At 39.3% G+C, this 17292-nt stretch overlaps 3 protein-coding genes across 6 annotated transcripts; 2 read left to right on the top strand and 1 right to left on the bottom strand.

Annotated features, from left to right (window-relative positions):
- The first annotated feature begins 333 nt into the window (after positions 1-333).
- st6galnac4 (ST6 (alpha-N-acetyl-neuraminyl-2,3-beta-galactosyl-1,3)-N-acetylgalactosaminide alpha-2,6-sialyltransferase 4) lies at positions 334-6246 on the top strand. 3 transcript variants are annotated; one of them, XM_086186900.1, is made up of 6 exons: positions 334-674; positions 772-921; positions 1880-2292; positions 3076-3183; positions 3284-3505; positions 3780-6246. In XM_086186900.1, exons 1-5 carry the CDS (start codon positions 663-665, stop codon positions 3468-3470), a joined length of 870 nt encoding a protein of 289 aa, XP_086043026.1. In that variant the 5' UTR covers positions 334-662; the 3' UTR covers positions 3471-3505; positions 3780-6246. The 3 variants fall into 3 exon arrangements, with proteins under 3 accessions (XP_086043026.1, XP_086043025.1, XP_086043027.1); XM_086186899.1 differs by having other exon boundaries at positions 3284-6246; XM_086186901.1 differs by having other exon boundaries at positions 1883-2292; positions 3284-6245.
- Positions 6247-6885: 639 nt separating this feature from the next.
- On the top strand, positions 6886-13065 carry st6galnac6 (ST6 (alpha-N-acetyl-neuraminyl-2,3-beta-galactosyl-1,3)-N-acetylgalactosaminide alpha-2,6-sialyltransferase 6). 2 transcript variants are annotated; one of them, XM_086186764.1, is made up of 7 exons: positions 6886-6980; positions 7413-7491; positions 8092-8286; positions 9605-10017; positions 10098-10205; positions 11159-11197; positions 11289-13065. In XM_086186764.1, exons 2-7 carry the CDS (start codon positions 7468-7470, stop codon positions 11473-11475), a joined length of 966 nt encoding a protein of 321 aa, XP_086042890.1. In that variant the 5' UTR covers positions 6886-6980; positions 7413-7467; the 3' UTR covers positions 11476-13065. The 2 variants fall into 2 exon arrangements, with proteins under 2 accessions (XP_086042890.1, XP_086042891.1); XM_086186765.1 differs by lacking the exon at positions 11159-11197.
- spout1 (SPOUT domain containing methyltransferase 1) lies at positions 13038-16738 on the bottom strand. The gene is made up of 12 exons (XM_086186763.1): positions 16661-16738; positions 16547-16586; positions 15962-16075; positions 15732-15891; positions 15550-15639; positions 15423-15472; positions 14526-14656; positions 14373-14445; positions 14193-14291; positions 13539-13641; positions 13316-13463; positions 13038-13230 (listed from the first exon to the last, which is right to left on the bottom strand). The coding sequence occupies exons 1-12, from the start codon at positions 16706-16708 to the stop codon at positions 13144-13146; spliced, it is 1143 nt and encodes a 380-aa protein (XP_086042889.1). The 5' UTR covers positions 16709-16738; the 3' UTR covers positions 13038-13143.
- Positions 16739-17292: the final 554 nt, after the last annotated feature.

Genomic DNA, 17292 nt, shown 5'->3' with positions numbered 1-17292 from the left:
TTATTTCTTTCAGGTCAGTTTTTCTTTCTCTACTGAATATCAAACAATTACGAGAAAAAGACATCGTAAACTTGTTCTCTACTGTATTATATATGAAAAAAAAAACAAATGCCAAAACCAATAATTACAGGTTTTAGTTATTACACAGCTCCTTTATTCCTAAAACGTCTGTTGTAGTTCATGTCATAAAATGTGCAGCCTTGTTTTTGGTATATTTTAGGACTTTATATCCTTACAGTTGTGAAAAGATTAATAATCAGTTGCGTAGTTTCGCGTTAGGTAACGCTTTTGTTGTGAAAATTTGTAACGGAAGCCTATTTCCGGAGGAAATACCGTCGCGAGGAGTCGGCATCGTCAACAAAGCGGCTGAGATAACTCAACTTGTAACAAACCAAATTTCAGATAGCGGGCCATAATCAACACAAAGAGTTAATTGCTAATTAACGATTCCCGTTATGTGTCCCGGGATGAAAGTCGCACAGTAAAGACGTGGAGGAATAGAAGTGACCGAGAACATCAGGTCAGAAATACGGGACATATGGATTCATAACATGACTTGACCATCGCTGCACTGCTCTGTCTCCCGGCGTCCTCGAGTGAAAGGACTGGAGACATGAGTGCCGTTGGGCTCTCTGGATCAGGGCTCTTCCAAAGGCCTTGATATGAAGTCGCTGGTAAGATTTAACGATACTGGATGTGACGTGAGTATTTACATGTTAGTTAACGTGTTCGTGACATTTCTGGTTGTCTCTCACCTTCAATCCGGCTCAGATACTCCGCTGGCTTTGCCTGCTCTGCCTGAGCCTTCTCCTGTTGTTTTGGGTCGGACATGTGATCAGACGGGACGATCCACCGCCTGCTGGGCAAAGCACCGGCCTCAGGGGTTACAGGAGGATCAGCCCGGCCGGAGTGATGAACCAGGTGAGAGGTCTGAGTCCAGGTTCCAAGCCGGTCGCTCAGACTCAGGTTGATTTTTACACTTCCCTTAGTTTCTTGCAACAAAAAAATGCGTTCTTGCTGGGCTCAAGTTACAGCCAAATGTGCACAGCTATGGTGAATGATATCTGAGAAATCTGATTATTATTATTTTTAATAATTAATTAATCATCAAATAATACAGTATTTCTGTATATAATTTTGCCTGATCAGGAGCCACAACCCCGAAGATTATTGTTGACTGTAACATAACATGTAGGGCTGCAACTAGCCATCATTTATTACAATTATTAGTAATATAACATAGATATTAGATGGTTATTATCGAACTATAACTCCATAATTTCTCTCAATGTATGACCTATTTACATGTATGTTTGCCCATAAAAGAATGTCACCTTCATTTTTTGTGATGCTGTGTGATAATACCGTCTAAATTTAAAAAAAAATCAATCCCTCTGGAAGGGTGGGATCGTTATCAAAGATGAACTGGATACACTTTGGTCTTTTGAGTGAGCATTTTTAATGTATTCTATTTCTAATTTTTTTCTTGTGTTTGAGCAGTGATATATATTTATATATATATATATATTTATATATATATATATATATATATATATATATATATTTGCCTTGTCTTGAAATGATGATGTTAAGAGGTCATCAATAATTAAAATAGCTGTCAGCAAGGAGCCCCCCCCCCCATGACCCATGAACAGATAAGCAGTGTATGGATGGATGGACGGCTTTATATCCCAGCATAAACTAGCACACCTCCAAATCCTAAATGACTATTAAAATCAATAAACTCCTCCCTCAAATAGATTTGATAATCCTAATCCTCTTGAATTAAGGATTTATTTCTGGGTTGTTGTATGACACAGTATTAGCTGTATCAGGTTAACCATAAACAGCCACTCTCTGCTCTGATCGTGTCTCTCAGCAGACTCTGGACATGCACTGCAGCCAGTGTGCCTTGATCTCCAGCTCAGGCCAGATGATTGGAGCCGGTGTCGGAGAGGAGATAGACAAAATCGGATGTGTGATCCGGATGAACAATGCACCCACGCTGGGCTACGAGAGTGATGTGGGGAGCCGCACTAGCATTCGTGTTGTGTCTCACACTAGCGTGCCCTTGCTGGTTAAACAGGCGCGCTACTTTTTCCAGCAATCAGCAAACACCATATATGTCTTCTGGGGTCCTGAAAGAAACATGAGGCAAGACGGGAAAGGACGCATTTTCAATGCTCTCGTGAAAATAGCGAGGAAGTATCTGAATGTTGGAATCTATGTGGTGACCCGAGAGAAGGTTCAGTACTGTGACCGCGTGTTTCAGAATGAAACCGGAAAAAACAGGTACAGTATGAGTGTTCTGACCCATATTAACCATTCCTGATATATTGTGAAGGAGGACTGCGGAGATATGACTCTATATACCATGTATGAGTGGAAGTGTGAGGTGCCTACTGGTTGAGATCTAGCTTAACTGTTTTTAATGTGGCACTATTCCAGATGGGCTATATTGAAAATCAGAGCTGCATTTTCACGTCATCTCACAGTTCTCATGTGATTTCACAAATCCTCACGAGGTAACATGACAATACAGAGGACGAGGACGAGGACAGGGGGACGAGGACGACCAGCAAATGCTTTTAATCAAATTTTCAAAAATAAAAGATGGCAATAATCTAATGAAGCATGAACAATGACGTATTCGTCTTATTACTATTTCTCAAACTTATGCACAATATGACGCATTAACTGTTAGTGTACGATAAAAGTATAGATGCCTTTATATATTCTGGCCAAATTGCCCATTTCTGAGGTGTGAGGTGTAAAATTCCATTGATCTGAAATGATGCATCATGTATAAGGTATAATAAACATGTATAATAGTAATGAATTCAGTGCTGCAAAAATTATTGCAATGTTCAAATCATGCCAGAAGCCACCTTACACATAAAATAATCCCAGTTTCTTCCACATAGTGAAGTATAAAGTTTTTTTTTAATTTAACACCAGTGTGGGATTGGTATCCGAACTGAACTGTATTTGTATTTACTATTATACTTACTAGATGTGACATTTACTGATGAAATGTTTATTTTGTGCGCATTGTCATTATTTGGTCTCCCTCAGAATGAAGACCGGTGCATTTCTCAGCACTGGTTTCTTCACAATGATCCTGGCTATGGATATGTGTGACAGCATCCATGTTTACGGGATGATCAACGATAACTACTGCAGGTGAGACATTTGACATTATTACACACATACGTAATCTACTGCCAGGCTCCGCCCTCTTTTATAATAACCTATAACCTCTGGTGTTTCCTCCTCCTGGCAGCCAAGCCAACCTCAGTGCTGTTCCGTACCACTACTATGAGCGCAACAGAATCGATGAATGTAGAATGTACAAGGTCCATGAGCACATTCAACGCGGCGGTCATCGCTTCATCACTGAGAAGGCTATTTATGCTAAATGGGCCACACGTCATAAGATGGAATTTAAACATCCATCATGGAACATTTGAAGGAGAAAACCCAAAAGCTGCTCCTCCTGACTCTGGTAGTTTTCACTTTTACTGTACCTAATGCTTCTAGTGTTTATCAAATATGTGCAATTTTAAAATGAATATCCTCTGTAAAATACCCATATTTACCGGAATTGAACTGGTAGGGTGTTTTACATGAATATTTCAGCTGCTTCTAGCCATACATCAGTATAGACACTGATAAAGCACGAAACTAGAAATTAAAGCTAGTTTTTACCAAAGCTTAATTTTCATTTACTGGTTAATGTGCCTTCATTTTCAGTCTTATTGTGCTGCATTCCTTCCTAGACCTTTAATCTGTGAGACAGGAAGCATACGCTCACTTCAGTCAGTATTCTGCCCCACATCATGTGAAGTGGAGAAAATTCAAACCTTTAGCTAACCTGCATCCTCCTGTACAAGCAAGTATTTTTACTATTATTTATTTTTGTCCATTGTTCTCAGTCCATATTGAAGCTTTAAGTTCACTACGTTCAGTGACTGCAACAAGTAAGACTGTGTAAGTGCTTTAAGTGGTAGCAAGCTTTTCATTTGTTTAAACCAAATACAGATTTTAACTTGAACAGTGTTAAAGGAGAGTTTTCCACCAGAAGGGTTTACTATGAATCAAGGTTAATGGGTAAGACAGCCTAAAGTTGCAAACCTAACCTGTCCTGACCAGGCTTGGGCTTGAGACCTCATGTATTTCCATATTTGTTAAACCAACCTGGACAAGTAGGGGGGGAAGAATCTCATCAGATTATGTAGGAGGGACCCACAATTGGGGAAAGCCTCCATCCAATATTATATAATGGTCTAATATTCTCCGTCAGACTTAAGAGCTTGAAAATGCTCAGTAGTCATGTTAGAAATAACCAGGAGGAGGGGTTGAGTGGTAAAATCAATATTTTAGTCTATTTCACAAATTTCCACCACTAGCAGTTTTCTCTCTGCAATCCTCTCTTGCCTTATTTTCAGGAAGGATTTTGCTTTTAATTTTTCAAATATTTACCATAACTCTCCATCATAACAACCTGTCACTCTTGCCTGAAGTAGATGGCACGCCATTGGTTCATTTTTTGCCAACAGAGAGTGAAATGCTCAATGCCCCTGTTTATGGGAGGTCTGGATCACCGCCATGGCGATGCTCATCATCTCTGATTGGGTCCTTAGGTATTGTCGAGCCCGATGACCTTTGATCTCAGACACTAATCTGTCGGTGTAAACAAGCTCTTTTACGTTACTTTGACACGTAGCTTGTAGCATGCAGCTGTTCCGCTGTTTCCGTCCCACTCAGTATTGCAACGTCACATAATTTCACTCCTAATTCAAATATGTAGGAGGATAAGGCTCATCTCACACACGCATACAACCAGAATGACACAAGTCTGTGTGAGTTATCAAATACAGACTAAGACAGTGGTAACGGAACTGCAGGAGGATCCGTTATTGATCTCTTCCTGTCCACACCAGAGACCGCTGTCCTCTGATAGATTCCATCTAAGCCTGTAGCTTTGCTGCTAAAAAGATGCACAACAACCCAGTAGATGAGGGTGGTTTGTCTTATGCAGGTAGGACCCCCCCCCCCCCCACTTGAAACTGTGAAGCTGCACTGTTTATTAACTGTTACCACTGTTAGTAGTTCCAGCACTGTGTGGCATCTTTTAGCACCTGATGGGATCCAAATCTACAGGCTGAGAAAGAATAATTATGTGTTATTGTCCAAAGATGATCAACACAAACTTGTCTTCAGTCGATAACTGTAAAGAACATAACTTCGTTATTTTGGTTCCCGTTATCAGAAAACAATAGCGTTGCCTTTTCCATTGCATAAAGCTCATATTTTGACAAAGTCCAAAGACTGTAATAGCACTTGTACTATTAAGCCAACTGCTGTCAGAGAATTTTTTTTAAAATTATTTTTTACTGTAAATGCTACTTCTGAATATGAGTATTATTCATAAATTTGTAGTGGTGATACGTTGTGCACTGTGCAAAATTGAAAAAACGAATGTAAGCAGAACTTGTGGTCGCTGCGAGTATGAGATGTGTGTCGCCTTGAATAAATCGGTCAAATACAGCCCCCCTGTGTGAGCGACTGTTTGAACACTTGAATTATTTAGTCAGCACACGCTGGCAGTCATTTGAAACACTGTACCTGATGTTTTGTGGGCTGAAGTTAAAATACAGGTTTTCTGCCTGTGAGAATTGAGGAACAAAAATTTTGTGCATAAACAAATGTTTTCTTATTTTACAATGACATTAATATACTTAATAATAGTCAGGTAACAAATCTGTTGTTCATGGTCAGTTATAGATTATATTGTCTTATTTCTCTGTATTTTGTACTGGGTCACATAGACATACATTTAAACAGTCTAGTAATATCAACCTTGTGCCATTTGATCACATGACATGAAAGCTAGTGAAAAATTAACAATTTTTCATTTGAATCAAAGAATATTGAAATAAAATTTAAAAACGCAACAAATATTGATGGAAGTTATTTGAGAAGTCTAGTAATTCTATGTGATATCTAAGTAAACAGACCACAACATACCTTGTAAGCTATTAAAAACATCATGTAGTTTTCATGATGATAATCCTATAAAATAGAAGATGCTGTGAAACGGCATAAGATGGACCATGTCTCATTAGTCCAGTACTGTACATTTCTGGTACTTCATAGGAGTCAATATGTCACCTGGCAGGAATACCACTGAAAACAATTGTGTATTTTTCATTCCATTATTCAGATACATATTTCTCTCAAATAAAACACAATAAAGCAGAGGTGTATCTTAATTAGAAGCCTTGTAATAATCTTTGATGTTTAATAAAGCGTAACTTTACTAGGTCACATGACATGGATGCTATTTTTTTTTTTAAAAAAAGCTACATTCTTCATTCAGATATTCATATAAAATAGGAAAGATGTAAACTGCCATAACAGTGGCGTGTCTTGTCCGGCTAGTATAGGTCACATGACAAACAAACTATCGTAGTATTTTGTGTGTGTGTGTCATACTTCAATGCAGTGGAAATAATCTAAAAAGAACATTCTCCAAAAGTCATGAGAGGAGCTTCAAACTGCAAGACTTAATTTTTTAAAATTATATTTGAAGAATATCCCGTGTTATGTAAAGGCTCAAGATTTTCCTGAAACCCAGAATCTCCCCCACAACGTGTTCCAGACGCTCCCGGTCTCCCCTATTTCTACATTGCTGTATTAGAACTTCAGCGGGTTTTTTGTTGTTGTTTTTTTCTGTAGCGGAAGTGAATTCCTCAACCATCATTCATCTTGACTTCAGAAAAATAAGTCAACTTGATAGGAGGTCAAGGTTTTTGGGGATTTTTTTGGGTGGAGGGGGGGGGGGGGGCTAAACGGACGGACTGCCCACTTCTCTCTGCTGCAGTGAGACACGTGCTTATGACGTCAGCGAGTGGTGTGGGAAGATGGGGCACGAGCGAGGTACCAAACCAGACACCAGACACGGAGGCCATGAGACGGTAAAACAGATTATCTGATATCATGAACGACACTCTCACACGCTAGCGAACACCTTTGTCATGTCGGGGGTGTCATTTAGAAAAAAAAAAAAAAAAAAAGCTTACGTCCGGAGGCGCGTGAGATATGAGAAAATTGTTTTTGCTTTTTTTATGTCACTGACGTTAGATATATTTCAAAATCCTGTGGTACCCAAAATTGGCTTATTTGTTTTATGTATAAAGGATGTAAAAAAAAAACAAAAACGAAATGCCTCATATATTTGGCTGAAAAATGACCGTGATACTGCTTGTAAAAAAAAAAAAAAAAAAAATAGGGGGGGGGGTCTAAAACATTACCAAAAAAATAATAACAATAATACCGCACCAGAATGTGTTTATGGTGTTTGGTTATCCCCCGAAAAAATCAGGTGTACATGTGTGTTTTCCTGCCAGGTATGATGACAGCCAGCCACCGCCAGTGTGTTGGTAAACAGGCCGATCTGGAAGCATGGGGCTCCGGCTCTCTGGCAAGGTAAGACCGATCAAACGACCGGAGGGTGTGGTTCCCGTGACCTCTTGTCCCTCCTCCTCATCTTCATCTTCATCTTCAGTCATTGTCCTTATTTATTACAGTGAGTGCTGGAGTAGCATTGTTTAAATGCCTAATACAACCCTAATAAAGTACTCTGTTAGAAGTACAATGTGAATGAAATATTATCAGGAAAGTATACTTTAATAAGCAAAAGTACTCAAATCTTTGCGCCATATTTGTGGACACAGTAAGAGAGCAGCGTCTATCCTTAGGCTCCCTCACTCCTCCTCTGCACTCTATATTTATGGTTGATTATTTATTGATTAATCATACATTTGTGGCTGGTGCTACCACATTGATTTCATTATTCAACCCTGGTGCCAAAAGATATGTTTTAAAATATCCTTATGATTGGTACAAGTAGTGTGTAAACAGTGTTGAACTATTTCATGCTTCTGGTTAGGGGGGCAGGGTGAAATGGAAAAAGCATGGAATTGCAATTTTGTATGATGATATTACAACATAGCAGATGCTCAGGACTGATATTTTATGATATAATTAGAGGACTACATTCATATTACCCCTTTGTTTATGCTGCAGGCACAGCAGAGCCACAGGTTGGTGATCTTCATCGCCATCTTCATCCTGATGACTCTTCTCATCCTGTACAACTCCAACAGTACCAACGAGGTGGTCTACTCTCCCTTCCACCTGGCTGCTAATCATGTTTTCAAGACCACAGATCTAAAGAAGTGGGCCGGAAAAGATGGTTATTTACCAGTTCATGGGAACAAGGTACAGTTACACACATGTACTGGTAAAAAGGTCCCTTTTCACGTTGGTGTCATTCTGTACTCTAAAGAGGTGAGGTGAATCCACTACTCCTGCACTTCAAACTGTGATTTAAATGCTCTTTAAATGTCAACAGGATGAACACTTTGTACCGAACCACTATACTTGCTCCACTTGACATGAGTAGGAAGCTGAAACTTATGTAAGATATCAGCGGGTGATATTTTTAAAATAATCCACCGAAAGACATCACTCGCTCAGAAGCAGGCGGCGCCCAAACGATTAGGGTTAGCAACTGGTCTGTGCAAATGTGCTGCATGATGTCTTCCTCTTTTACCACTCAGAGTATGTGGTGGTGTTTTTTTCCCCTGTCTGTTTCCTTAGTAACTGCTGAGCCATATCATGTACATTTAATACAGAGGATAAAAGATTATGCAAGATGAATCTACACGAGTTCAAGTGACAGCAAACAGACTTTAATAGCTGTGAGCATATTTATTGGACAACTTCAGGATTGAAAGGATAATTTTTCTTTTTAAAAAAATAGAAGCTTTAAACCAGTCTTCATAGCACGCTAACATGTAGCAGTGACTGAATGTCTGTTCTTGGAAAATATATGTCCCTGTCAGTCACGTGTGGTTCGCATATGCAACCCAAACCATGTTTTCTTTCAATGCAGGCCTCTCTTTTCCTTTTGCTGCACTTTTGCTCTCACACTCAAATATTATACAGCATCAAGTCTTTATGTCCTTCTTTTGGATGGAATTTTTGGATTTAATGATGTAAGTTAAATGCTCGATGTCTTATTCACATCTCCTATAAAATGCATGAACTCTGAAAAAAAAAAAAAAAAACTCTTCCAAGCTTAAAAAAAAGGTTTTGTGATATTTCAAGAGGGTTTTGAATTTTCTGTTTCCACTTGTTTTACTCCATGTGCAAAAAATACACAGGATAAGTGACATACTAGATATTTACACCCCTCTTTTAATCAAGTGTATTTTACTGAGAATAGTTATTTTTTAAGCCTACTCATAAAAAGGTTTCATCTTTGCATATGCACTGGTGCTTTTCATATCCATCTTTTGAGTCACATATAATGTTATTTTCAAAAAGGGTTACTGTCTTCCATAATCTGCATAAACATTCAAATTCCCCAAACTGCTCTGCAGTATTCCTCCCTTGAATTTTCTGTGTCCTTTCAATTTCTCGTGTGCTAATTGGAAATTCCCACAAAGAATCGAGTCCACATTTCTACCCCACATTTATTCTCTATTTGTGTATGATGCATTAAACAAAGGTTTATTCTGCCTCCTCTTTGCAGAATATGACCTTGCACTGTCACAGCTGCGCCCTGGTTACTAGCTCCAGCCACGTCCTTGGCAGCCAAGCAGGAGAAGAAATCGACGGTACGGAATGTGTTATTCGTATGAATGACGCCCCCACGCTGGGCTACGAGTCTGATGTAGGCAACCGGACCTCTCTGAGGGTGGTGGCCCACTCCAGTGTGTTCCGAGTGGTGCGGAGGCCTAACGAGTTCCTCCACCGCACGGACAGCAACCCCATCATCATCTTCTGGGGACCCCCGAATAAGATTGGCAAGGACGCCAAAGGAACCTTGTACAGGTTGATCCAGAGAGTCAGTATGACCTATAGCAACGTGTCCTGTTTCAGTATCGCACCGGGAAAGATGCGCAGATTTGACAGTTTGTTTCATCGAGAAACTGGACGAGACAGGTGAGTGTTTACCTGGAATTTCTGTTCGTCTCATCTTTCTTTAAGGGGAATGACACTTTCTGTTGTTTTTGTTTTTTCAGGCAAAAATCTCACTCGTGGTTGAGCACAGGCTGGTTCACCATGGTCATAGCTATTGAAATATGTGACAATGTCAAAGTATATGGGATGGTTCCGCCCAATCACTGTGGGTGAGTACAACAACAGAACACCTCTCAGCTGCCGCATCTATCTTTACTGGGAGGATTCTGTCTGTCTGTGAGTCTGCATCTGCTACTCGATTATGTCAATAACTTTTTAAACCAAAATTGCTCCTGATCATACATATCAAATGTTCATTTTTTTTTTTTTTAAAATGTAACCCTTCAGATGCCAGGGTTTTTGTCATGAATCCACTGGAGAAAGAGGGGGGGTTATGAACTTCAGTGTAGCAAAAGTAACTGCTCACTAGTTTCTAAAGACAGGCATATACATCCTAACATGCCCTCATGCTTTTAGTCAAAGACAGAAATAGTGGACACAGCATGTTCAAATGAGGAAAATCGTCTAAATTTAAAGGGGAAAATTCCAGAATGACATCTTGAAATTAAGCCTGTTTTTTATGCTGATGGCTGTAGGATCAAAAATTGCAATTTAAATTGAATATTTTTGCGCTAACCAATACGAACGAAACAACTGTGTGTACACGTTGTGTTACAGACTTTAAAAAGGAGCTGCAGGTTAAAATTCAAAAATACATAATATGCCAAATCTATGTCATCATCATGAACAAGTTCCGAAAAAGAAAGAAAAGGATTTTAAATGTGCTTAATGGTCTCTGAGACCAACGCTCAATTAGACCTTCAGGGATCCAACTAGAGTCGCACGTAGGAGTAGACACGAGTCAGAGAAAAAAGATCTTAAAAAGAGAAGTTGACAGCAGAAAAGCACATTTACTTTGGGAAACAAAAGCCATACTAGAGGTGTTCAGGTACATTGTAGAGCGAAAGTCACTGTCCTCTTTGATAAATGACTGCAGTTACAAGCGTGACATTTACTGTCTGTCGTCTGTGTGTAGTAGAGTGTTCGTTTCTTTCTTACTGTTGGTGGGTGTATAGTCATTCAAACCTCACATCAACTGTATTCATTTTTCTATATGTTGAAGTGGCGGACGGAGGCCAAGCATTCGTCCGATTTCAAACAGGCATGTTTTGAAGTGGCACTGCACTATTAATCACTAATAACAGGAAAATATCTCTTGCAAGCCAATAAACTGTTTTTTTTTTTTCTTGCAGGAAAAAGACTGGTTCCAAGAAGATGCCGTACCACTACTACAAACCTCGAGGGCCCGACGAGTGTGTGACGTACCTGCAGAACGAGAGCGGCCGTCGAGGGAACCACCATCGATTTATCACTGAGAAACAAGTGTTTGCACGCTGGGCAAAGCTGTACAACATCACCTTCTCTCATCCTGAATGGTGAAAAGACTTCCATGGAGACCAGAAGAGATCTGTGTTCACTCACGGAAGCCTGGACGAGCTCCACGGGTTGGATTTCATGGCAACTTGTTGGATTGAACCTTCAAAAATAGATAGATGACAGTTATTTTAAAGAATTGCCACAAGGAAAGAAACTTTTGGAGACGTGTGAGAATGTTTTCTGTTGCAAGCGTGCCAATTTTGAGAGTACAGAGGCAGCCAACTATGTGTGTAAATAGAGAAGAAAATGAATTTAAAGCTCAGTTTTTACATGTTTATAGTATTTTTATTATACATTGAATATGAACATACATGCTTCCTGTGTTGAAGTGGGATTGTATCAGTAAGATCCAATAATTAGAAATGACTGTGGCCTAAAAATGAACATATAGCTCTCATCTGTCTGTTATGTAGAATATTTTAATACACAGAACAAATGCACATTTGAGCCTCATGGTAGTGTCTGATGAGTCGGATATTCAACAGCAGTCCACCCTATAGAGTACTTTGAAGACATTTTCCACCTGCAAAACCCCTCTCCTCATAACAAAAATGCACAAAGGCATCGGGTCTATGTCTCACTTCAGTCAGGGAATATTGATCAAGCACAACTAACAAATTCAACAGTTTTATACTAAATTAGAGGCTCAAAACACTGCACAAATGCACCCTCATTTAGAGGGAGTTCATTTGTCTATTTAGCAGGTTTCCCAGTCATGAAAAACCTGAAAAAGTAATTGAAAATTATAGGCCCTGGAAAATGTTTTTTGAAAAATAAAGCCAGAATATCTTGGAAAAAGTCATGGAAATACACTCCAGCTCACATCTATGAGAGTGTAAGTGATTCGGTTAAAAACTATTGTGGTGAATTTTGGACATCAACCCCGCGTAACTTGTCAGAAATTTTAAATGTACGCATTTAAATTACCACATGGATGGCTTAGTTTTCATGTGAAAAAAAGACACTTCAGAGAATGTACGGTCATGAAAATTGGGCCTCCAGGTGTGGAGATGTCATGTATTGGTAATTACCTCTGATGCCCAGTTTCCCCCCTCCAAGTTACAGCTAAGCAGACCGAATCATCTGGAAACAGGATTCAGCATCCACATCGACTCAGCCATTTGCCATCAGCAGGCCTCATCCAACTGGCATTAAAACAGAGGCCATCTTTTCAGCAGGATAAGGGAGCTCGAGTGTTATTCAGGGGTTGATGCATGCAGCATGCTCTGCAACTAAAAAGTGGTTGCATCCACAAGACAAACGCACAACTGTAGTCTTAGAAAATCTCATTTTACCTGAAGCAGTCGCATCTTTTTCTAAAGACAAGTATTTGACCTCCGACCTGAAGCAGGACTATTGTTGATTAAATTTACACGTTCGGTGCCATTTGTTTGTCCGTGTTAGTCCGATCTCAATATTGTACTGTTCATTGAAAAAAAACAATTATATGCTTGGAAAAAAATATACAAGTGTGTTCAAATCTGTGGACATGTATTTTATATGTACAGCTTCTCTGGTTATTTGGGAACAAAAGACATACACATTGAAAACATTGGTGGTCACAGTGAGAGATATTAAAAATAAAATTTAATAAACAGAAAATAAACAACTGTCATTCACACTTTTATAAAAACCAGTGGGATCTACCTGGATATTCACTTTCATTTATTACTAATTCTTTAATGAACTACAAGAAACATCTGTAAAGGCAGTGGTGATCTTCTGTCTCAGCCCAGCCATGGATATTAAAATGGCCTCCTGTTAACAAAGAAAGGTAAAACATTTTTGGTCAACAAAATGAAATATTCTTGCCTGGCAATGTTTGGGTCAACCAATGTCTCACCTCTGTTCTAATGGTCCTGCTGCCCTGACCCGGACACGTGTTGAGGTAAAGGTCGAATAAAACACTGGGGTCAGAAACATCCAGGTTGTGGTCCGCGTCTACGCTGGCCTCCAGTCCTTGAAGACCTCCAAAAACTACCAACAGGTGCCTGGAAAGTTTCAAATGAGTGAACCAGAATAATTCAACGCTATTGCACAACATTTTTGCTTCATCCTGCACCTACTTGAAGGGTGACAACGTTGTTTGGTCCACGTGGTTTCCTCTCTCTGATGTGCCGATAGTCAGGTCATACCCTTCCTTATATGGACTCTCACTGAAAACTGCACCTGCATCAACACACCAATGGAAGAAGAAAAAAACCAAGTCATAATGTAGTCAAATCTCAACTGGCGTTACACCTTGTTTCCAAATATGTACATCTGTAGCCCTCAACTCTGTATGATACACTGGAAGTTAATTAATTTGTTCATTTCATATGAAAACCTCCATCTATGTGTTTTTGAAGCTCCTCCCCTATCTAGTGTTAGCCTGTTATTTGCTTTGGGTCTGTAAACAGTGTGCTAGCAAAAACAAGCTGGTGACCTAAATAATAGGCTTGTGCTGTCTCTGCAGCCATCAAGGTAGTGTTCCATGGGGATATTCCTGATGTTGAGGTGTTGAGAAACAGACAAAATATCTCCGTATAGAAATGAAAAGACATCTTGGTCTGTTAATAGTGTTTCTGCCTTCAATCCAGTCGTTGACAATAAGATAATACACTACAGGTCTCTTTGGGCAGATTATTAGTTCTGTCCATCCACATATTGGGAAGTCCTTCCCCAATTATTCACTAATTAATGCTGACAACCAGAGGCATCTTCAGGTGAGGGATACCTACTAAGACAAGATGCCAGGCGGACTGTGTAACCCCAGTAGAGACCTCCTTCAGTCCGGGGTACATGAGGAGCTACCACCACCCCTTTGTAGATTTTGCTCTCTGAGAAGAGACAGAAAGACAGGTTTTATTATTGTGCTACATCTTAAGCAGTACAATAAGGAACGGTCAGAGCAAAGTTACCTCGCCCCTGAGTCTTACTGAGCTGCACCGTGACTCGCAGGCCAGACTGCAGCTGTTTATCAATGCGAACGTCCTGGACGAGCAGATGGACATCGTTACTATTCACCACCAACACCGTCCTCTCCGTAACCTCTATGAAGATATTCTTGCTACCTTTCTCATCCCGCAATTGACTAATGAACCTTTCCCTTGTTTGGTGGGCCTGTCCAGGACTATCCCCTCACGGTACTCCGACTCCTCATCTATCCTCATGTGGTGAGGACTGTCCAGAGGGTTCAGCAAACCTGGAAGACAAAATAACACAGTGTACTTTGTCTTTATTTATAATCCCACCTGGTATTCCAGCTGTATCTTTAACAAGCCCATCCATACAGAAAAAATGTTATATAAACTGAAATTTTAGAGTGAAATTCCATCTTTCTGCTATAAAATAAAAAACACTTGATCCGAATGTCACGGAACGCTGGATTGAGGTTACACTGTTGACCGTTAACAAACAATTGCAATCAAGCTTCATATTAACATTAACCACCACTAACACCTGTGTATCTGAATACGAGAAAAACATTCAACTTAATTAAGATTCATCTTAGCTTGGAAAAGACTATTTTCAAATGTCATTTTTTGCACGACTCTGAACCCAGTTTGTTAATTCCTTTATTGAATCGTATCCATGTTGGAAGGCGAAATAATTCAAATTTTAAATAAACTTAAAATGAAGAAAATACACAAGCAACACTAAAATTGTAATAAAAATTTTAGCTAAAAAAAAAAAAAGCAACCGAAGATTCGGAATATCTGGATCATTTTATCATAAGATACTAAGGGCCATCTACATAATTATCAAACAGCGGAAATATTTTTTCCCATTTTAAATAACTCAAGATAATCCCTGGTCTTTTATAGGAGGAGATAAAAAGCAGTTTGCAAACCCACAGAATGTTGGGAACACATTCAAGTGCGATTGCATGTCTATATTTTGTCACTTACCTTTTAAATACATTTAATAAGTGAGTGCACGTGAAGAAAGTCCAAAACATGTTGACTTGCCTGCGTACTGTAAATCTTGGTGCTTTGGGAAAAACCACTTGCGCAGATACCTAGTTGAGAAAAGCTTTATTCAGAAATCTGATCACGCCAGCTGACAGTGATGAAGTTAATTAATACTTCTACTTACTGTGGACATTCCAGGTACTGAAGGATTCTGGCCAGCTGAATGCAAGCGTGTCCCTTTTTCCCAACGCCTTTAAATTCTCCTTCAACGCTCCTGAGATACAATTGACAAAACTTTTCTATTTTTCGTTGGATGCTGACAAATATATTAAGCAGTAAAAAAAAAAAAAAGAAGCCTGGACTCACTTGACATCTTCCCCCTGCTCATCGAACACGATGATCTCATCTATGCAAAACACCACGCAGGCCCGAGCGATCTGTCCGGCCAGGTACGTCCGCAGCTCAGTGGACTGTGCGTTGTCCAGGACAGAACCCGGCAGTGCCACGCTCACCGTGTAGTCCCGACCTGGGAGACACAGATCACTCATGACAACTGTAAAATCCAACAGTAATCCAGGAACTCAGATTGAGATTACCTTTCTTATTCTGGCTTTGTTCATCTTTAGCTCTCTCTGCAGCCTCCTGCTGTTTCTGCTTCTCCAGCTGTTTGATCAGCTTGACCTCTTTTCTTTGCTTCTTTGCCTCCTTTACTGTTAAGATGCAGACAATCACAGTGGGGCCGGTTAGAAATTAAGGATACACTCCGTGTGAAATTCCGGGCTTTCATTTTTTGGGGACCGCATCAGGAAAAACCACGAACATCAAGGCTACTTACAACAATGTAGTATAAATACTGTGTACTGTTCTTGAATACCATTTTTTTTGGTCCAAGTCCAACTGCATCTGCGTTATTTCCTACAGTTGATTATTTTAGTATTAAATTTAATAAGGGGACTCACTATACAATGATATGATATTCCCAAACTTTAGCCTAGTTTCTATTTAACTGATGCTAAAACATCACATAAACAATTAAAACAATTTTCGAATCTATCTTAATTCACATCCAACAAATTAATTTCGTGCTCTTTCGTGCTATCGTGGAGCTCCGACACACGCTTAGCTGCAGATGGGCATGTAGCTGCTAGCTAAATGTAGCTTGTGCTTCACTGATTACTCACTTTCTGCTTTCCTTTTCTTCCAGTTCACGCCCTCCTCCGGCTGGCAAAAAAAAACCAACATTAAAATCGACACAGACGATGCGGCATTAGTGCAAAACGTTACTGTCACAATACCTGAGAGGACATAGTTTTGGGTCTTTTCATTGCAACGCCCGTAGACATTTTTACATACCGAACATGAAGTTTATTTACATCCGGGTCGCCATCACTCAGATTTCAAATTAAAAGTCTTGTGATTAAAAATTGCTTCTTTTTTTTTTTAAACTGCACATAAATACTCCCGGTTTACAAAGATAGCAAATAGTATATATATAAACAGAAATGTAACGTTACAATAAAAGATGGCCTTCTTTGAAGATCAATATTGTATATAAAAGACATATTTATCAATTCACACTGTTAAATTTGATTTTAATTAATACCAGCATATTTATTGATAGCTAAAATCCCCAACAAACCCAGTTTCCACTTCATGGTGGGATGGAGGGAAGCATATTTAAATGACAAAAATGCTTCATAGCTGAAGTCAAATATACCTTTAAGATTCCTGACTCTAATAGTAAGTACAATGAAGTAGGAGTACTTATTAAAGTCATTAATTCTTCTTTTAAGTTGCTGCAATGCAAAGAAATCATAAATATGTCTCAGATGTGTATTGAAGTGAGACAGCTTACCTATAGATTTACTCAACTTTTGCTAAATTGAGGTTTTGAGAGCAATTTTAACATTTATCTTAAAACCAACAT

Source organism: Aulostomus chinensis, chromosome 19, assembly GCF_037954235.1.
Source record: "Aulostomus chinensis isolate RoL2024-O1b breed Wild chromosome 19, RoL_Achi_v1.0, whole genome shotgun sequence".
NCBI classification, from domain to species: Eukaryota; Metazoa; Chordata; class Actinopteri; order Syngnathiformes; family Aulostomidae; genus Aulostomus; species Aulostomus chinensis.
Note: the sequence above shows the minus strand (reverse complement) of the source record. Positions and strands in the feature narration are given on the sequence as shown.